This window comes from Pollicipes pollicipes, unplaced genomic scaffold (genome assembly GCF_011947565.3).
Source record: "Pollicipes pollicipes isolate AB1234 unplaced genomic scaffold, Ppol_2.1 Scaffold_4295;HRSCAF=5057_pilon_pilon_pilon, whole genome shotgun sequence".
NCBI lineage: Eukaryota > Metazoa > Arthropoda > Thecostraca > Pollicipedomorpha > Pollicipedidae > Pollicipes > Pollicipes pollicipes.
This window is the reverse complement of record NW_023596461.1, coordinates 26,116,551-26,138,367: the sequence shown is the minus strand read 5'-3', so window position 1 is coordinate 26,138,367 and position 21,817 is coordinate 26,116,551. Positions and strand designations below refer to the sequence as shown.

The window sequence follows — 21,817 nt, the reverse complement described above, 5'->3', positions numbered from 1 at the left end:
GCCTCGTGAAGTCTCCACACGAGGAAATCGGCTAGTCAGGCGTCGTGTTTTCGTGACACTGGCTTGGAGGCAAGCAGGTCATGTGACGGGTGTTGAGGGGAGGGCTACCGGGTGCAATGTCTGCCTCCTGACATTATGAAGGGGCCGTACCTCGGCTTGTCACCAGGGTGCATGGTTAGCACCTGCGAACCGAGGCACTGGCGCCCGCAGACATATGCCCGGTAGCTCTCGCGGCAACTCTTTTGGCACACTGGCCTGCGTATAGCGTGCTGGTAGCCCTGGCGGCTCCTCTCTTAGAAGTGGACCGTCCCCGTGTTGGGCTCCCGTAGTGGTGGGCGGGGAATCAGCGCGCCGAATATAAACACATACTTATGGACACTTTATCATCAACCAACCCCCCAAACCCCGACCGTCGTCCACTACCCCAGTTTCTGGTCGTAAGATCCGCCAAAGTAGATGACCAAGGAGGGACAGTACCGCTCCGACTAAACCCATTTCAGCGCCAACAAGCATGTTCCAAGATCGGGACACCCAAGGATGTCTTTTCGTATGCGGACGGAGGCATAGAAGTGCATCTAACAGACGACCGCGAAATCCAGCGCATGCTTAAAACGACCACACTTATGTACAAAGTACGAGGACAGAGAGAGGTTAGGGTGCCCGTATCGGTGCACCCTCACCCCTCTAAGAACTACTCCAAGGGTGTGATTACTTGCCGGGACCTTCGCGGTGTCAGTGATGAGGATGTTGCTTAGGGCTTGTGTGAGGAAGGGGTGACGGCAGTGAGAGGTATCAAGAGGAGAGAGAGAGAGGAGAGCTGACCGATACTGATTCAATTATTCTGACGTTTTGCTCTGCGAGAGTGCCAGATAGGGTCCGCGTGGGATATCAGTCGGTTCCTGTTAGGGTCTATGTACCGGATCCAGTCCGATGCTACCGATGCCAGACGTATGGTCACTTCACGGACAAGTGCTGGAAAGAAGTTAGATGCGGAAGGTGTGCGGAAATAGGTCACCAACACTGAGTGTAAATCAGAAACCGTGAAATGCGTCAACTGTGGTCAGGGTCACGTGGCGTCATATCGCAGCTGTCAGTCCTTCTTGTTAGCGAAAGCTGTCCTGAACATCAAAGTGAAGGAAGGAGTCTCGCTTCGGAAGGCCCAACGCCGACACAGCGATGCGACCACCACAAGGACATACAAGGACGCCCTTACCAATCCGGCAAGAAATTTAGCCCAAGTAACACCCGCAGCCAACGAGGTACTGAAACTGAGTGGACTTGATGATTTCAAGGGCATGGCTGTAGGCGAGTTTGCACAGCTGATACTAAGCACACTTGTATCAACTGGCTCTGCTGTTCCGTCGTACCGGAAGTCGGGTCCTCCGGAAAAGAATCCGCCTGCGGCATTGGCCTCCGCTAGAGAAGCTCAGCCTATGGGGCTGGAACCCCCTGGTGGAGCTGCCAGAGAGCCCGGGGCTGGGTCGCGACCCGGGAACGAGGGATGGACCACGGTCCAGCGAGGTCGTGGACTTCGCCCCCCATCATCGCACCCCGGCCCAGCCCGTGCTGAAGACACGCCCTCCCGGGCTCCATCTTCCCCTTCATCCATACCAGCTACGACGGGATCTGTCGTCGCTGGCACAGGGGCGCTACGAGAGCTGCCCCCCGCTGGCTCCCCAGCTAGTGGCCCTGCCGGGAGCGCCGGTCCCCCCGGCTCACGGGAGCCGGACAAGGTTCGGCATCCCCCGGTCGTCGCTCCCGCGGCTCCCTCCCGGAGCCGCCCCTCTGAAACTGTTGTTCATCCGGGTTCTCTGGACCTTGGCACTGCAGGGCGCGCCGCCAGGTCGGCGTCTGCACAGCGGACGGGGGCCGGCTCCCGCTGTCGACTCCGCCCCACTCGCCGGGAGGGTCAATGGGTCCGCCTCCCATTCCTCCACCTGGGGACGGGGTTGCGGGTCGGCCCACCTTGCAGTCCCCGGTGGCGGGTCGTGCAACAAAGCGTGCGCCTCCTTGGCCGACGTCGCCTACGGAGGGTGGAAGTCCCAAAGCTCGGCCAAGGGTCCGGCTTACCTCCACTGAAGTAGAGCGTCGCCAGAGAGATTTGTTTAGTGCAAAACCCTAGGTGAACGCTTAAAGCAGATGTAAGCTGTACCGATGGATCTTAACCGTACACCCCACATACAAGCATACAAGCATGCCACTGACGTTTTTACAATGGAACATGCGTGGCTTGAGGGCCAACATGTCGGACCTACACACACTCTTATCTTATCGTAACCCGGTTGTGGCATGCTTACAAGAAACAAAGGCATCTGATGACACCCACATTAACGTCAAATGTTACAGCATCTTTCGGAAAGACGTGAGAACTGACACGATCGCCCATGGTGGGGTGGCGGTTTTAGTTCATCACAGTATACCGTGCTCTCCTGTAAGTCTTAACACTGACCTTCAAGCTGTTGCTGTCGTCGTCGACCTTGGGTCGCTGAGGCTGACTGTCTGTTCTATCTGCCTCCCTCCTGCTGAGGAAGTACCGGATTCGACACTACAGTCCATCTTCGATCAGCTTCCATCGCCGTTCTTGTTGCTAGGTGACTTCAACTCCCATAGCCCTTTGTGGGGCTGCAGTCACACAAGCCGCCGAGGCCGACATCTTGAGCGTTTGCTGAATACAAATAATCTTTGTGTTGTTAACACCGGCCGGCATACCCATATATCTCTGCCGTCCAGCACTACTTCAGCGATAGATCTTTCTATCTGCTCCTCGTCTTTTTTCTGTCGGTTGTTTTGGTTCGTTGAGAGCACTACATATGGGAGCGACCATTTCCCAATATGGCTTGGGATGAATGTTGAACACCCAGGCAGGAGGCCTTCCTGCTGGAACCTTCGACGTGCTAACTGGCAAAAGTTTACCGACGAGTGCCATATTAGAGTGCAGCCGACCGAGGACGACAATGCAACGTCTCTTGCACAACAAGTGACATCCACAATTACCGACACTGCAAGGTCTTGCATTCCCTTGACATCACCTGAGCCGCGCAGGATCCCTGTTCCCTGGTGGTCAGAGGACTGCAAGGCGGCAATTCTTGAGCGGAAGCGGGCGTTCAAGGTATTTAAGCGTTCTGCAACGACCAACAACCTCATGGGTTTTAAAAAGGCCAGAGCATTGGCGAAACGCACAATACGTGAGGCAAGGCGTACATCATGGAGGGAATATGTAAATGGTTTAAATCGTCACACCCCACTGAGTGCAGTGTGGCAGCGAGTTAGTCGCATTTCCAGTAGGAGCGTCTCCACTGCAGTTCCGGTGTTGAGAGTGGCAGGAATCACGATATTGAACACACAGGAAGTTTCCAACAATATAGGTCTCGCATTTGCAGAAAGGTGCCGACATGGAACAGACGACCCACGCTTTATTCGTTACGAGGAACAAAGTGAGAAGACGGCGATCAATTTTAGAATTCCTGACTCGGAGATCTATGAGTACAACCAACCGTTCACTGTCATGAAGCTCTGCACTGCTCTTAAGAGAGCTAAGAGTGTGTCGCCTGGATTGGATTAAGTCCACAATGATATGTTGGATCACCTAAAGAAGGAGTCCCTCCATGCTTTACTTTTCAACTACATATGGTTGCAGGATGACTTCCCAGAGCCGTGGCGGGAGGCCATTATAGTCCCGATACAGAAGCCCGGAAAGGATAGTTCCGACCCACTGCACTACCGCCCAATTTCGCTGACTTCATCCCTATGCAAAGTGCTAGAGAGGATGGTGAATGATCGTCTCATGTGGTACCTTGAAACCCACGATTGTCTTTCCAAAGTGCAATGCGGGTTTCGGAAGAACCTATGCACTGTTGACCACCTAACGATCTTAGACACAGCTATACGACATCCTTTTAAACAAAGACGTCACACGATAGCAGTCTTCTTTGCCATTGAGCGGGCTTATGATACCACCTGGCGCTACGGCATTCTTAGCAAAGTACACAAGTGTGGACTCCGAGGTCACATGGCACTCTTCATTGAAAACTTTTTACGTCGTCGATTCTTCCGTGTCCGAGTGGGTGGCATGCTATCTGATCGCTATGAACAAGAGAACGGTGTTCCTCAAGGGAGCGTGCTTAGCGTAACCCTGTTTGCGCCGATGATCGATGATATCGCCGACTGTCTGCCACCTACCATCAGTCGGTCACTGTTTGTGGACGACTTTGCCATCTGGTGTGCGGCATCCGCAACGACGTCTGCTGAGAGGCAGCTTCAGTTATGCCTGATTCGACTAACTGAGTGGAGCCTTAAGAATGGCTTCAAATTTTCGACCACCAAGACTAAGTGCATGCACTTCTGCTCACGGATTCGAGGCTGTAGAGACCCGGGGTTGCGACTGTATAATGCCACTATCCCAGTTTGTAACGACATTTGTTTCCTGGGCCTCACGTTTGACCGTCGGCTCACGTTTAAGCAACACTTTAAGATGGTTAAGACTAAGTGTCTCAAGCGCATGAACCTCATAAAAGTAATGTGTCGTATGACGTTTGGAGCCGATAGAAGCACCCTGTTGAACCTTTATAGGGCTCTAATTCGATCAGTCATCGATTATGCTAGTCCTGTCTACGATAGTGCTCCTACATCTTCAAAGCAGGTTTTGGACACAATCCACCATACATGTGTTCGTATAGCCACTGGGGCGTTTCGTACGACCCGAACAAGAAACTTGCTGGTGGAAGCGAATGAACCGACCTTGCCTCTTAGGAGACAACGACTTACTTTGAATTACGCTACAAAGGTTTCACAATTTCCGGATCACCCAGCCTTTAAGTTCATCTTCTCTCAGACGTTGATTCGTTCTTTCTTGAGGGGGCGGCCCACGTCAGCGCGGCCGATGTGCCTGCGCGTCCGGGACTGCCTGGACGAGGCGGATATTACGCTGGATGACATTGCCCCGCACACTCTTCGGGACCCAGCTCCGTGGAGACGTCTGAGTATTAAGTATGATTTGGAACTCTGTCAGCATCTTAAAAATGGCACTTCACCACGAGAGTTCCTCACGTATTCGTTGGAACAGATCTCACAATACGTGAACTCATTACAAATGTTTACCGATGGGTCCAAGGGCTCAACAGGAACGGGTTGCGCATTTGTTTGCGGTGACCGTACCGTAGGTCTATGCCTCCCGCAGCACATGTCAGTTTTTTCCTCAGAATTGTTTGCCATTTTAGCAGCGCTTCAGTACGTTGCTTGTCGTCCTGAAAGGGATATAGTCATTTTGACCGACTCGCGTAGTGCACTTTTATCATTAGACCCGACGGCGATGTCGCGTGACCACTCATTTTTGACTCGCTCAATTTGGGAGGAATTGGAATGGCTGGACAGCACTTCCTGTCGTATCACATTTATGTGGATCCCCAGCCACATAGGAATAATGGGGAATGAAAAAGCCGACGCCGCAGCGAAAGCTGCGGCGTGTGAGAGAAGCCCAATACCAATTTATGTACCCGCTCGAGATCTGAAGTCAGTCATTTCCAAATACGTCCGCAATGCGTGGCAGCACATGTTCGACCAACACCTCCACGCTTTCAGGGAAATCAAGCCCCAACTGGGTGATTGGGAATCCTCCCATCGCTGAAGCCGCTTCCAGGAAGTCGCCCTTTGTAGGCTTCGGTTGGGTCATGCATACGCCACACACTCGTTTTACTTGACGCGTAGGGATGTGCCACGGTGTGATAGATGCGGGGACCGGTTGTCTGTTGAACATGTGCTCGTCTCATGTCGGCGCCTTGAGACGGAGAGGCGACGATTTTTTCCTCCAGCGCCCCTTCATCGGTTACTCGGTCGAGACCCATGTGGTGAACTTGGAGATATACTCGCATTTTTAGCACACATTGACTTTGACGTTATTTTCACTCACCCCTCAGTGTAAGTGCGCCAGTGATGCTACCTGTTATCAGTTGACAACATACTTATCGCGTCGTCGCAGAGGTAGATAAACGTCATCGAGTGGGCGCAAAATGGCCCCGATGCCGACGCGCCCTTAAAACCCAAATCACCACCACCACCGGATGCACTGGACAACTTACGTAAGCTTGAACCTTTTTCGAAATGAGTAGCAGAAGTGAATTCAAACCTGCCTGCCGATGATCCTACTCAATTTTCAGGTTTCTTTTTGAAGCAGCGAGCCACAGCTTTACAGGACACCAGCATTAAGGGAATTATACAAGGAGCAAATACCAGTCGTCAAATAGCCCCACCAATCTGGGTTTACCTTGTTTGTCCTTATTTGATGAGACGGTCTCGATCTAGGTATCTTACACTGGGTACAAAGGAATTCCTGTAAATGGCGCCTCCAGCTCTCTTAATTTTCACTTTTCCGGGGGTCCAATTTTACCCCCTTCCCTCGCTCCTACCATCCGAGTACATCATATTCAGCTGGCTAGCCGGATGCGTGCTTAAAGTGTTACGTGTGGACGTGGACCGTCCTGGGCCGTCTTCAACAAGATGACGTGGTCCGGCCAGTGGATGCAGGTCAAAATATGCTCCAACGAATTTCCTGGTTGCAAATCATTTGCGGCAGCAAACAGCCATTACGATCTAAAAATACCGCAGCACCAGACGTTCATCTTCAAGGAAACCGACGGCAACTGGTAATTAACAATCAATCACACGGGTCTCCATTAATCCATAAGGGTCACTGACACCAGACAAGTAGGTATTATATGAATCGTTGTGCTAGCCGGCCCGTCAGGTGGTGGGATCCAGTGCCTCTCTGAAGCACAGCGTCATGGCCCGCTATCCGGCTCGCCCCTCGCCCGCCCCGCCCCCCCCCCCCCCCCGCCCGACAACGGACAGGTTAATTGCTAAGTAACCGGGGCCATACAAGACGCAACTTGGTGATGGAAAAGTGCGTAACTCTGCTTGACATAAAACTAGATCCGTATAAAATTAATGGCATGCCAAATGGAGTTGCGAGTTTCGGTGGATAAGTACCTTCGCTCTCTTGTCCTTGCCTGTCATGAATGGCCACCTTTTTGGACTTTGGGATCCAGTTCTCGTCATTCCAATATGTCACTCTTTTCACTGTGAAACAGGGAGGGACATTGGTAAAGAAGGCATACATATGAATTCGCTATCGGAACTAGCCATGGAGAATCCTGTGAAGTCCGACACGAGGGCATCCGATTATGTCTGATTTTGGGCAGGACGTCTCACTCTCCCACTTGGGGTGGAACGTGTGTTCGCCCACACAATTTGCATGGAAATGGGTGTGTTGCAGGTCCATCCACCGTTTATCCCCAAAACAGTCCGATTACAGGGGCCTGCGTGTCTGCAGGTATTCCGGGAATCATGGTCCCTTCGGCGTAATTAAGGCGTTATCAAAGCCTACGCATGACTCGCCCGTTCTGCTGCCGTATCGCTTCGCGACGTCTCCTCTCAGTAGTGCGTTTCTTTGCGTTTGTATTGATACTTCCTACTGCGGATTGAGCGCGATACATCGAGCACATGAAACTGAAAGGCAGAGAGCAAGTTCCGGACTGCCGCACCAGGCAGGCAAATAGCATGTCACAATCAGCTGGGCGGCAGGAACGGAGGCATCGAAGTGACGGGCTGGAGTGGCAACGGTGAAAAACAGACGTGAACTAAACACAGCCACTCATATCGCCTTCAACTCCTGTGCATCGCGCCATTCTAGAGTTGGTAGAAGTCACCTTGCATTGGTGGGGCAAGAAGCTCTGTGCACCTTACGCGGCGGCGTCACCAGCTCACTGGAGCTTTTCCACCTTGCACATGATAGGGTGCGCGCCGATAAACAGCGTCGCCCCCGTGTAATATTTCAGTTTCGTCTCGGGCGTGGCCGTGAGGCGGTAGCGCTGCAGCAGGTAGGCCAGCAAGAACTTGCACTCCATCATGCCCAGCCGGCTGCCGATGCAGGCGCGCGGTCCCAGGCCGAACGGCATCCAGCTGTACTGGCCGAGCTGGCGGCCCTGCTCGCCCAGCCAGCGGTTGGGCAGGAAGCGCTCCGGCTCCGGGAACACCTCCGGGTCGCGGTGGTACGGCCACAGCGGCAGGATGACAGTCGTGCCCTTGGGGATGCGCAGGCCATCGTACTCCCAGTCGCGCGTGCAGAGTCGGAAGTGGCGCGAGATGAGCGGCGAAAGGCGCAGCGACTCCTGTATCGCGGCCTCCGTCACCGGCAGCCGCTGCAGCGCCTCGTACGTCAGCTCCACGCCGGCTGCCTCTTCGGCGATGCGGGCGGCGACGTCCGGGTTCTTGGCGAGGAAGTAGGAGGTGATGGTGAGCGTAGTGCCAATGGTGTCGTAGGCGGCCATCAGCATCTCGGCGCCCTGCAGCATGACGAGTTCTTCGGTGATGTTGAGCCTGCGACACTCGGGCATCGGCACCTTCTTGTCGATGGCGTCCATCAGTGCGCCAATCAGGTCTGGGCGCTCGACGCCTTCGGCGCGCCGTTGCTTGATGGAGCTGCGCACCAGGTTCAGGAAGTACTTGAATGCGGGAACCAGCTCCCTGCCCATCATGTAGTTGGCGATGCTGGGGAACGAGGTCATCAGCGTTGTCATCCACGTGTCTGGGGTGTCTCCCTGGGCGCTGAAAGCCGATGCGTACTTGACGAACGTGCTACTTGTGTCTGCGACGTTGGGCACCTTGATGCCAAAGGAGAACTGGGCCATGATGTCCAGCGTCAGCGGGCCGAACAGGTCCTCTCGCATCGACAGCACTGGGGTGTGACGCATCTTCGCTTCCATTCTGTGGAATGCCTGCTGAGCGCACTCAACCATTGTGGGCATCATGGCCTTGAGCTTGACACCGGAGGCCAGCGCAGGAGCGAGCATGGACCTGAGCATCTTCCACTGCTCTCCCGGCTTCATGTCAAGCATGTCACGGCCGTACGGAATGTCGAACAGGATCGGCCGGTCGGGGAAGTGGTCAAAGTCTTTGATTAAGATCCGCTTGGCCAGCTCCGCGTCAGCCACAAACACCTGCGGCCACGGGCCTTCGTACACGCCCCAGACCTTGCCAAAGCGCTTGGCATTGCGCATGTCCTCCTGGTCGGTGGAGGTGCGGGCAGGGTACCGCACGCTGCCCACGAACGGGTACGGCTTGACGACGGGGATGCCGAGCTTCTCCAGCGTGCCGTAGTTGCGTGTACCATACTTGTACAGCAGAACCAGCAGCAGAACGACCAGCAGCACGGGCAGCAGCACGAGCTCCATGACTGCCGTCGCCTCCGCCCCGGAGAGCGCAGTCTGACCCGCTACCGACGGCGTCCGACGCCGGACGCGGACTGCCGGGCGGCGCGCGGGCGCGTTGGGACCGCCGCTCGCCACAAGGTCAAACGCATCAGGAACACTCAACAGTCCGACTTGTTGCATCGCTCATGGGCTGGCGGTTAGGAGCCGGGGTTCCTTACAGAGAGTGGTGCGTGGTCGCTCCACAAGACCCAGCGGCTGGTTTACGGTGTGTGTTGCGCCGCCTGTTTGCGGTGCACTCATGAGTGCCGGGTTAGTGAGCGATTTGCTGAATATCACTGTATCATGATGTTACTGGCGTACCCCTGAGGCCGCCCCTGCTCGCGCCGCCAGTGCTGCTGCACTTTGGTACGCCGCGGCCCCGAATGGCGGTGTACTGCCTGGGGCGCCACCCGCCGGAGTCAGCGCCGCCCGCTCGCTTCGCGGGATAATACAGTTGCCGTTTAGCAGCGCTCGTGTCTGGTCTGGGCAGACAACACGTAGACTTGAATAATCACAAAGTGCTTCGTGTTGTAAGCTCTCCGACTTGAAGGCTGAAATATTTTTTTGCACGTGGTTGACTTTAATGTGGGCGCTACGAGGGCCGCGCACACCAGTGTCCGGCCGTGTACCGGTGCTGCAGTGCAGTTCGCTCCCGTTCCGCAGCAAGCTCCTTAATCGAACCCCGGGCCACGAGAGCATCAAACTTTGCTATTAAATAGGCAGAAGGTTTCATCTGCATGGCACTCATGACGAAACAATAATGGCAGACAATATGCACTCTATTCACAGTCTGTGGACAATTCCTTGCGGGGCCGGATTTACAGAAAACGAGAAAATGGAGTTCTCCAACGGAGAGCTTGCTTCGCCCCGGCACTCTCCGTCGGAGGAAAGCGACGGAGCTGCGGATTGCACTTGTGTTTAAAATGATCGTGGGTAAGCAATGTATGTCCGCAATAAATAAGCTGAGGTTCATACAAATCGACCAGACAAAATGCCATCGGCTGTCCACAAAACTCCGAACGTCTATCCAGGTCCGTCCAATTGCCAAATAAGAATGCTGATGCTCTGGAGTTCTTACGATTTAGAATCCAATCGGCACCTCTTGTGCAAACACGGGGCTGCCAGCGTCACTGTTACATCGTCTCACTGCGTTCGCTTCCGCCTCCACCCATTGCTGTTCCCGCCCGATCCAGGGTCTGTTTGGACGGCCGCCGCTCAGCGGAGCCGGCGCGCGTGATTGGCTCTTGGCCATGGCCCGTCATACCGATCAATGAAGAGATTCTACCAGTCACCAGCGACGAGGCCGACCAATGAAAAGATTCGGTCAGTCACCAGCGACGAGACGAGGCCGAGAAGACCGTGACGGGGAGGCCCCCCCCCCCCCCCCCCCCGTTGGAGCGAGCCGGGCCACCGCCGCCAGCCCCGTCCCTGCTGGCGGCGAGGTCCCAGATGCGTCGTGAGGTTGCCTGCGTATTGGGCCTCCGACGCACGGGTAGGTGCGTGGCCGTACAGCCGATACGTTCTAAAGCCCCGGCGCACGGGTAGGTGCGTGGCCGTACAGTCGATGCGCCCTAAAGCCCCGGCGCACGGGCACGGTGCTGTTGATAAATTGTTTACTCTATGGGCTCAGGATCAGGTGCGGCTCTCGAGGTGCCGTCACGTGTGACCGAGCGCGCTCGGGAGAAGTGGGCAGGCACGCGCCTCTGTTCATCCTGACCTTGAAACCGCGGAAGCAACAGTCATAATGTTGCGTCATGAGGGCTTTCAGAACTCGGATTCCATCCCGCACCATCATATGTGAACACTTAGCACGGAGCTCAGGTTGGGACGTGGAAAGAAACTGATCACAAGCCCCGTGGTGCTGCAATTATGGAAAGCTTTTCCAGCTTGTGCCCGAGTCATGTTGTGCAGTCTAAACATCAGATGAGTGGGTCGGTAAATGCTGTTCCCGGTGACATGCGAGATATCCACCCCTTTCATGTGTAGGGTTAGCTCTCGCCATTCAACCACGTTCGAGCTCAAACTGCTAATTGGAGCAGAGTTGGGGAGTTTGATACCTAGTCAGTCAATGCATGTCGCGTTGCGCCAACGGAAAGTCTTCCAGGTCACGCCCCAGTGTGTGTTTACCAACATCATCAAGTAATGGCACCCATCCCCGGCAAAAACTGCGGCATTAATGAAAACACCAAATGATCTTCCAGTGCCGGCCGGGCGGTAGTAAATCTGCTGCGACGAACCGTTGTATGATGAGTGTTCACATGTCGGAGGCTCGGAACAGCCTGGCCCGGCATCTCGGCACCAACGACGCCCCGCGGGCACGCAGGCTGACAGGCTCAACACCACGATCCACGTCCTGCATAGGTGTATTCAAAACAAGCCGTGGACTAGTGCATTCCACCACAAATCACTACCCTCATTCGTGATCACATTCAATAAAGCACATGGACGAGGGACACCAGAGCGCCCAAAACCAGCACCACTTGACTAGCTTAGGAGAGAGGACAAGCCTTATCAAATCAGCCGGGAGCCTAAGCTCGATGATAGCGCAGACAATCGGAACACTTAATCGCGGAGGTGACCAGCCGTCCGCCGCCGGGTCGGAGGTGACGGGGCGGGGCGAGGGGAGGGGGCGTCACAAGGCCGGGGCACGCGCCTCGCCTTCAACGGCTGCGCCTCAGCCACACAGCTGGTGGCAGAGGTCGCGAGCGCACGCTGTGCCGCCCAGCGTCCGTGACGATCCAAACGTGCCGACAACGTGCCAACATCTTCGATATAGACTTCAAGCCGCCCGCCCAGAAGTCGATCGGTGAGTCGTTGCGTCGTGCATTTGCCGTGCCTGTTTATCCATGTCTGTTTTATTCACGTCTGTTTTGTCATGTCTATTTTACATTTGAGAGGGATGAAAGAAACTAAAAATCCATCACTTTGCGGCTTGAATTCTACGTTGTGAATTGGTACTGTCCTCTATGACGTGCATCTGGTAAGCTATAGGACTATTCAAGATGTGCCGCCTTGAAGTGTTCGCCGCCATTAGACTGCATCTCGTTGGATTCATTTAGACTTGTTAGCGCGTTCGTTGACGGTCGGCTCTTACCGTGTCCCAGAACCGCAGCCTTGATCCATGATCGTGTCCGCTGATAGTGCCGTCCAGTCGTCCTGTTTCCCGTTTGTGTCCCTGGATCCCGGCAGGCTGCATCCCCGGGCTGTATCCCCTGCGTCCCCAGCTGGTGACCCCAGCCCGTGATCCCAGCCCGTGATCCCAGCCCGTGATCCCAGCCCGTGATCCCTGCCCGTGACCCCAGCTGGTGACCCCAGCCCGTGACCCCAGCCCGTGATCTCTGCTCGGGACCCCAGCCCGTGACCCCAGCCCGTGATCCCTGCTCGTGACCCCAGCCCGTGATACCTGCCCGTGACCCCTGCCCATGACCCCAGCCCGTGATCCCTGCCCGTGATCCCTGCCCGTGACCCCAGCCCGTGATACCCGCCCGTGACCCCTGCCCGTGACCCCAGCCCGTGATCCCTGCCCGTGATCCATGCCCGTGAGCCCAGCCTGTGACCCCAGCCTGTGACTCCGGTCGGTGACCCCAGCCGGTGACCCCAGCCCGTGTCGTTCCGCAGAGACGCGGCCGGAGCCGTCACCGGGCCCGTCGGCGGCGGCTGCTGAGGAGCCGGCGGCGGCGCGCCGACGGCCGGAGAAGCGCACCGCCGAGGACGACGAGGAGCGCGCCGTCAAGCGGCCCCGGCCCGACGAGGACGTCGACCCCGACCTCGTCCGACAGATCCTCGAGAGCATGGAGGACCCCAAACGGCTGGCCGGCCAGGAGGTACGTGCCAGCTGGTGTCACCGGTAGCGGCCAGTGGCGGCGGCCGCAGCCAGAGCGGCTGACTGGGGTTCAGCGCGGTTGTTTGAACAATCGACGACTGTTGTTTGCTGATGTTGTGAAGCTTATGTGCCTTGGTTGTTTCTTCAGCTTTTTAAACGGTCACTGAACTTGGCTGTCAAGTGTTACAGCTGAGGCTTGCGGAGCGTTCCCGATCTGTTCAGGTGTGCTGAACGCATCTGTGTGGCAGCACGACTGCATGCTGTTATCCGGGCCGTATTATTTCTGCCCCGTGTTGTGACCACCCTCGGCTGCTCAGTGCGCAGTCACGTGTCTGCGAAACATATCTGGTGCGCGGAGGACCTTCATGCAGAAACACGCGACTGCATAACCAAGCCATAGCCAGCGGCAGTTCGCCGAATGGGCTGGCCTTTTTTCGACGAAACTCGCGAAGCTACGGCGAGTCACGTTTCGGGCTATTGCCTCTTTTACGTCTACCTCTCACTGGGTTTGGGTGACAGCGTGTTGCTTTCGAGATTCGAAAAACGTGACATTGGTCGCTTCACGATCGTTTGCTGGCGTCCCTACGGATCGGACAGCGTTGGGCGGCGCGGGTGGTTTGTAGACAGCACATGAGCCCACATCATGCTGCTGGTTCCATGGCGTCATGTGCGTAATCTGTCGGGATCTGGCATAGATCCTATAAAATGCTCAGATACGCCGGATCCGTGGTTTTTGAATGAGCGCACGTGGGCCGCCCGCACGTAATAAGCCGCGCTTTTGCCAGTGTGGTAGTCCGTTCTTTGCCGAGTCGAAATTTGCTGATTTCGCTTCGTTCAAACGGATCGGATTTGTAGCCCGTGGCGGTTCTGTGTTACATTGCATTTGGTATGTTTTCCGTTCAGAAAATTCGTCTGTGAACGGAAAGAACGGAAACGAACGGAAAATAAGGAAATTTACAGCATTTAAACAATTTTGGTGCGTTATCACTTATAAGAGAATGCGTGCAAATGTAATTATTGAATCTCCCTGTTTATTAAATCTTGCTGCCCCTGTTTCCTCCTGTTTTTCGTTCGTCACAGTGGATTGGTTTGCTATCGAAAACACACGTACACAACGTGACTATTAATCGTGGGGGGGTATCAATCGGGCACCTTTGAACTGAGGTACTTGATAATGTCACAGGCACTGTTCACCGCCATTGGGCACCTGTGTGACCCAGTTGCGTTCAAATCCGAGAGATGAGAGTACAAGTCACCCTTCGTTATGTCGTAGAAAGGCCGATGCTATTTTGGTATGTTGTGCTATGCCTGACAATAATGCGTGTTATCATTCCTTTCATTCAGTCGTACAATTTGCATAGTTCAATTTTTTGGAGTCTGGCTGGTGTTGGTCGCGAGGAGCTCAATAATATTTGTTTTCTGCTTGGTCTAAATGGGTACCCTTTGGTGCTTCTCATGCAGTCATATTGATACGAAAACATGCATACACTGTATTTCCTTTCATAAGATATTGTTTCATTCATAAGATATTGTCAGCTAGCTGCATTGACGCACCATTAGTCCCCGCTGAAGTCCGCAATACCTGCTTGGTTGTAACATGTATGCCGGAAGCAGCTCCGCCCGCCGTCCTGGTCATCCGATGACTCCCCGCCGGCCCCGCGGATCCCTGCCACCAGATCCTCGCGATGCCCCGCTTGTCAGGAGCAGGCTGCATGCGCCAGCCACGAGTGGGCCGAGAGGCCCCTGGGAAGAGGGACCCTGACCGGGCGCCCAGCGTTCACTCCGAGGGGCTCCTGCGTGGGCCAAAGCTCAGCGGTTGGCGCCCAGGCGCGTGTAGCACTGCCCCAACGTTATTCATTCTCCTTCATCCATAGTCCTGAAATGATCATCTCTGATCGAAAGGCCTCTAATCCATACAGCCAAACAGCCAATTCTCGGGCTATGTAGTGCCGGGTGCAGACGTAACCACGTGACCCCACCGCCGGCCGGGAGGGTCGTATTGGCAGAGGCGATGACAAGCTACGGTCAGCCTGCCCCGCCACGGGGTGTCGAAAGCAACTTTCTATTGATGTTGCAGACGTTCGAAAGGTTCAGCCACGGGATGATACATGAAACTGACGCTGTCATTGGTTCGCTTCCAATGCATGCTGGAGGCCAGAATGTGCTAGATCCTAGTCATGACCATCTCAACTGTGGATCCCCGCACATTGCTGAAAAAAAACATGACCCAGTGCCTTTGCGCTGGAGTTCCCAGAGCGCGCGATGTTTGCTTCGGGGCGTAACACCAGCTGGAGGCTTTGTTGGATTGTTTTCTGACGTTCCGGCGCCATGGGACTGAACGGGACCGTCCGTTCTCCACAGTTGCTGTTCTCGGAGAACGCGGCCCGCGACGAGGCGGCCAAGGCCGAGGAGCGCGCCGGCCACATCAGCTTCCACGTGGTCGGCAACTCGCTCAGCCAGAAGGTCAGCAAGACCACCATGCTGTGGCTGGTCGGCCTGCAGAACGTTTTCTCGCACCAGCTGCCCCGCATGCCCAAGGAATACATCACGCGGCTTGTCTTCGACCCGTGAGTTCCGGCCGCGCCTGGCCGCTGCGCCGTTGCCGCTCTGCAAACCTGGGAGGCTCTGGGTGGTTTTTGTCCGCGCGCTGTTATCCGTTTGTGTGTTTGGTCTTGCGCCCTGATGAGGCATTTCAGTATTTCTTGCGCGTATTTCTTGTGGATGTGCTCATCACTTCTCCTCTGGATGTGTTATGCGGTGTCAGCCTGGATATTTTTCGCGTTTGTTTTCGTTTAGTTGCTGATTTACAGACTCACGCTGCGAGAGCCGCGCGTTGTTTGCGCGAGCAGACTGTGTGGTCGTCGCTGCTCCCCAAGCTTCCCGCCGTGAGGCCCCGTCCGCCGTCTCGTGGCACAGGCCGCCGGCCGTGTCTCGCTCTCTGCCGTCCTGACACAGACATGCTCATCGGGCCGGCGGCAGGAAGCACCGGACGCTGGCGCTGGTGAAGAACAACAGGCCGATTGGCGGCATCTGCTTCCGCATGTTCACCAGCCAGGGCTTCACCGAGATCGTGTTCTGCGCCGTCACCAGCAACGAGCAGGTGCGTTCTGGCGGCCGGTGTGCGGCGCCTGTGTAGTTCGACGCTTTTTGTTGGATGTAGTGTGATCCGGCGCTTCGCGTAAACACTTGTGTATTTAAGCCAGGAATTTGATCGAAGAATCAAACAAGATATGGGATATATATCTGGTTCTCATATCGCGCTCAAATATCACATACTTGGTACAAATGTCACGAGTCGCGTAGTTGTCGGTCACAACCTTGACCTCGCTCGACCTGACGTGTCGTGTCCGTCCGTCAGGTCAAGGGCTACGGCACGCACCTCATGAACCACCTGAAGGACTACCACATCCGCCACGGAGTGCACCACTTCCTCACCTTCGCCGACGAGTTCGCGGTCGGTACGTCTCTCATTGGGCCGGGGTCCGCCGACGGTGGCACTCCTGAATAACGCCCTCTGGCGCCAGTCAGTGATGGCGCTGCGCGCCTTCTGCCGCTGATGATAGTTTAAACGCGTGATGATAAGCCGCGTTGCGTGGAAGTGTTGTTGTGTCTTGTTATGATCATTTCAGTGTCATGTCATCCTGGCACGCGTCCGTGTGTGTAGGGAACAGCTATGTAGGCCATGCATTCCACACATTAGCAGTCGTCGCACTGCGAATGTGAAAACGTGCCGATCGGTTGATCTGTCGCTGCGCTCCGGCAGGTTACTTCAAGAAGCAGGGCTTCAGCAAGGAGATCAAGCTGAACCGGAAGAAGTACGTGGGCTACATCAAGGACTACGAGGGCGCCACGCTAATGGGCTGCGAGCTGTCGCCCCGCATCATCTACCGCCAGTTCAGCTCCGTCATCAGGAAGCAGAAGGAGGTGGGTGGCGTCGGGAGGCCTCTGGCCGCCCACCTGAGGAGTTACTCGGGACTGCGGCCGTCAGCAAGCTGTAGCAGGGCTGATGTCCTGGCGTCTGCCGCGCATGACTGGTGTTAATGCTCCCTGCTCCTGCTCCCTGCGCCGTGCCAGGGTTTCCGAACTGCCTCGCCCAGCTGGGATAGGGGTCCGAATTGGTCCGCAGTCCGCTTGAAAACATTAGTGATGTAAAACCATGTGGTAAACACCGCCGTAGTGATTGTATAAACTCTCCGCTGGTAGCCTTTTTCAGTCAATGGATCTCCGTCAAGACACGAAAATGGCCCGAAGATAGATCAAATCATAAGCAATCTGGACTCTCCTAGGCACTGCACCGGGACCACGCAACACAGCGCCACAGCTATGCCACTGAAGTCTTTCTCTGTGTCTCGGGCAGAAAGTACGGTGCTAGGACCACCTGTGGCCTCCCAGACCTGGGTCATCTTTTTCACGGCGAATACCAGTGATTTGCTTGTAGTGAATTATTCGGCTGGAAGTGGTGTATTTCTCTTTCAATGAAGCAACAATGTTGTTTTGGTTCCGATGTCGCCCAACGGCTGACCTGGGAGCGGCTTGGGTCAAAGGGGTCACCCGAGCTAAATCACCGCACCTAGGCCCCGCAACTGACTTGCTTGTTTCGCCGGGACCCCGTAACCTCACTTGACCCCACCTACATACTGGCAGCGATGCTCCGTTGGCATGCTGTCAACCTTACGGCCTTATGTATCCCTGTTTGCTACACCCAAACATCACCCGGACTACATTGTCGTTTCAAAGTGGTTAAAATGGTAAACATGTTATTTATAGCATGCATGCATCGCTAGAGAACGACTGTTTACAAAAATTCATTTCAGATCAGGCTAGTACACTGACATGACTTGACCTATAACATGCCAACGATCAACAGACTGCCCAGTCAGGACTGGTGGACTTTCAGCCCGTTGGCTGAAATTCGGCCCAAACCCATGATAAACCAAACCCGAGCATTGCACTTTCGAAACATCAAGGAACACGACCCTTGACGCATGCCTTGGATAATGACCTTATATCTACGTTGCCTGATGTAACGCGAGGTCGCGATTGGTTTCAAGATGTGCGGCAGCTGCCGCAGTTGCTCTGTCAGCGGAGTCAGCGTATGCTGGTCAGTCCCGTGCGTCGTTCCAGTGTGCTCTATCCGAACGGATAAGCATATGAAGGGCCTTGGTGGGCAATGTTTTTACTTTCGCGCGCGAATCCAACGGAAAGTGTCCATTTTTGGCCTCGTTTCACTGGCCCAAGATTACGAAAAGGTGTTGACCGTGGCGCCGCGCGTCGGTGCTCCGTGTTGCAGATTATCAAGCGGCTGATCGAGAATCGACAGGCATCCATCCGCAAGGTGCACCCGGGCCTAACGTGCTTCAAGGAGGGTGTACGGGGCATACCGATCGAGTGCATACCAGGTACGGGGCAGCCGCCAAACCCCGGTGGCGCGGGCTGGGCGGTGGAAGAGGGGGCGGGGGTTATGACGACGCCGGGCGGTCGTTCACGCGGCGCAAGTTGTCGTGTCCAGTGATCCGGTCTGCCTTCGTCCAGTGCGTGAAGTATTAGCCGGTGACGTGCCGTTTATCCGCACATCTTCACCCAAGACCACCGTGAAGGGTGGCATGGCATAGCGCGGTGTTGCCGGCTGGATGAGGTGGCTGCCGAGGGAGCCCGGCGCGGTCGCGGCGTCCGCGGTCGTGATCAGTGGTGGCCAGCCTGCTCGCGCCCGCGCCGTGCGGAGACTGCAAGTCACCCCTGCCGCCGTCGCCGGGCACTCCGTGCCGTCCGTTTATCATCTGAAGTTCACTGTCTGAACACTCGACCTGCCGCGCCGGTCGGTTTATTGACTCGGCTGCGCAGTGGCTCGAGGTCACGCGCTGCCGGGCGCGCGGGGTTCGGGACCGAGCGGGGGAGGGCGACCGCTGCTGACGGGGGCAGATGACAGCCGGCGGGACCGATGTCTCCTTCCCGCTGGTGGTGTTGGCCGCTGGCCGTGTGGACGAGGCGAACCCACCGCCGCCGCCGCCCCAGAGGTGCAGGTGGCGCGACTCCAGCCTATAAGTAGGTTTTTAAGGGCCCATGGCGCGGCGTACGCCTGTCATACGCTCGCTGACACCTCTCAATCACATGCGTCGCTAGGCAAGAGGCATCAAGGACTTTTCGAATCGATCTTGAAAACGTGTTTGCTTCAAACGTGACGAAAAGCTATCTCATCCATCTCGCCGTGAAGTTTCTTTTGGGGTTACCTCACATAGCGATGTTGGGTTCCCCGTTCTGGTCGCGGCCATCATCTGATCCGCCAATCAGCTACACAAACACGTACCTTGTTCGCCTCCCCTCCTTGACCGCGCCGCTGTCATAACAGGGAGACGGCGACCTGAGCTGACCCTGACCCTGACCCTGGCTCTGACCCTGACCCTGGCTCTGACCCTGACCCTGACCCTGGCTCTGACCCTGACCCGGACCGTGCCCGGGACGGCAGGGATCCGGGAGGCCGGCTGGAAGTCGCCGGAGAAGTCTGCGCGCGTCACACGCAATTCGGACGACCTGGGTAACGCCGAGCTACTGCAGGGCACGTTCCGCACCCTGCTGCAGAACATGCGCCAGCATAGCGCCGCCTGGCCGTTCCTCTCGCCTGTCGACCCTACCGACGTGCCCGACTACTACGAGTTCATCAAGTACCCGATGGGTGAGAGCAAAGCGGACGGGACAGGGATGCGGCGGGTACTGGGGTAATCAAACACGCTACAGTCTGGAGCTGCATGTTTGTGAAGGTTTCACGCGTGTTGTACGTGAGGTGTTACTCAGGTGTCGCGTTCGTAGCGTTAAAATGGTCCTCAGCACGACGATACGCTGATATATCTTGCGTGCCAGTCGTATTTCTTTCTTTGTTTGTCGGTGTAATTTGATGTGTGCTACAAGACGCACATCTGACATTCGATCTTGTCTGACCTTCGATTGTGTCCCCAGATCTGGAGACGATGTCGAAGCGGTTGAAGAACAAGTACTACTGCAACAAGCGGCTGTTCATTGCCGACGCCACGCGCATCTTCACAAACTGCCGCATGTACAACGACCCAGACACCGAGTACTACCGCTGCAGCGTCACCCTCGAGAAAGTACTTCCACAACCGGCTGAAGGAGGCCGGACTGACGGACAAGTGAGCGGCCTTGGTGCCGGCGCGCGGCCCACCGGGGCGGGCGCTGAGTCGGTCTCATCCCTGGAGGGCGTGGGGAGCGCGGTGCGGGCGGCGGGTGGCGGTTGCGCACGCAGGCCGCTGCTGAGGACGTGACGGCGAAGCGGGCGCGGCCGGCGGTCGCCTGCGCGCGACACCCAGCCTGGTGCCGAAGCGAGCCCGCCGCCCAGCCGGACGGCGCGGCCGAGTGTGTGGAGGTCGAGCCGGGCGCTGCTGGCGGCGGGGCGCCCAGCCGAATGTTCCCGCAGAGTGTGCGGAGGTCAGGCCGGGCGCTGCTGGCGGCGGGGCGCTTAGCCGGATGTTCCCGCCGAGTGTGCGGAGGTCGGGCCTGGCGCTGCTGGCGGCGGGGCGCGCAGCCGGATGTTCCCGCCGATTGTGCGGAGGTCAGGCCTGGCGCTGCTGGCGGCGGGGCGCGCAGCCGGATGTTCCCGCCGAGTGTGCGGAGGTCGGGCCTGGCGCTGCTGGCGGCGGGGCACCCAGCCGGACAGCGCGGCCGAGTTTATGGAGGTTGGGCCGGGCGTTGCTGGCGGTGGGGCGCCTAGCCGGACGGCGCAACGGAGTGTGCGGAGGTCAGGCCGGGCGCTGCTGGCGGCGGTGCGCCCAGCCCGTACTGCCAACTGGCGGCGCTGCTGGCGGGTCTGGCGTGCCGTGACTGTGGCGTGGTCCGGACCGTTCGGCCAGCAGCCGACAGTCGGGCGCAGCTGGTTCGAGAAAAACGGCTGCCATCTCCCAGCCATGCTGGCGGTTTTCAGCCCAGCTTGACTTGCAGACACGGATAGGCATAGCCGTGTTCGTGAAGAATGTGTAGTTATTATTTGTTAGCGACGAAAGCTCATGCCGTCCCGACGTCGTCTGTGGGCAGAATGTTCGTATGGTACTTCGCCGTGATTGCTCGATGCTATCTCAAAGTGGTTCCCTGGCGTAGCCCGTTTTCGGCCGTCTTCGCCTCTGTCCCGCTTGTGCCGTCCTGCCTCCTAGCCTAGGTGCCTCCCCCGTGGTCCATAGCCGGTCGTCGGCGTTAAGGCCACGGACTGGCGTTATTCTCCAGCAGCCGCCGATCGGGAAGTGAAGCTGAGAAGCTGCTCTAATGTTTGGAGCGCATTGTCCAGCGCAGGAGGCCGCTCGGAGATCATCACCATCGCTCTCGTTTTCACCAGTCATGTACCGCTGCAGTGTACTCAACATGTCCCAATAGATCCTGTGTTTGTTGTAGCAGTGTGATCTTGAGGCTTGGCGAGTACCATTAAGTGCAGGACTTCCGCTGCATGTGCGCTAGCCCACGAGGCTTTTGGTGTATGAGGCTGAGCCATCGCGCCAGGACTGCTATGCTTTCACGTCAGCGTGGGGGGTCATGCTCCAGCATAATCCACTGTATTCTCCCAAGTTGCCACCATCGTTGCTGTGGTCAGTTCGGGCACCGATGAGGTACCGTTGTCGGATCCCTGCCCGATGAGGGAATAACCATTCAGAACCGTCTGCTGTCGCGGCATACGTCACATACCCTTTACGTATTCACTGAAATCTACGCGGTGACGTGACCAGAAGCTAAAGTTTTGCATTGGAAGTTGTTAAAA

The 21,817-nt window shown here is 56.4% G+C and overlaps 1 protein-coding gene and 1 pseudogene across 1 annotated transcript; one reads left to right on the top strand and one right to left on the bottom strand.

The window, feature by feature from the left end:
- Positions 1–7,432: 7,432 nt before the first annotated feature.
- Positions 7,433–9,282, bottom strand: LOC119096767 (cytochrome P450 3A29-like). The gene has a single exon (XM_037219691.1). It carries the CDS (start codon positions 9,222–9,224, stop codon positions 7,755–7,757), a length of 1,470 nt encoding a protein of 489 aa, XP_037075586.1. The 5' UTR covers positions 9,225–9,282; the 3' UTR covers positions 7,433–7,754.
- Positions 9,283–12,905: 3,623 nt separating this feature from the next.
- On the top strand, positions 12,906–20,211 carry LOC119096770 (histone acetyltransferase KAT2B-like; annotated as a pseudogene).
- Positions 20,212–21,817: the final 1,606 nt, after the last annotated feature.

Bases quoted from the DNA above. Each gene is read 5' to 3' on its own strand.
- LOC119096767 (XM_037219691.1), bottom strand. From the start codon at position 9,224: ATGGAGCTCGTGCTGCTGCCCGTGCTGCTGGTCGTTCTGCTGCTGGTT.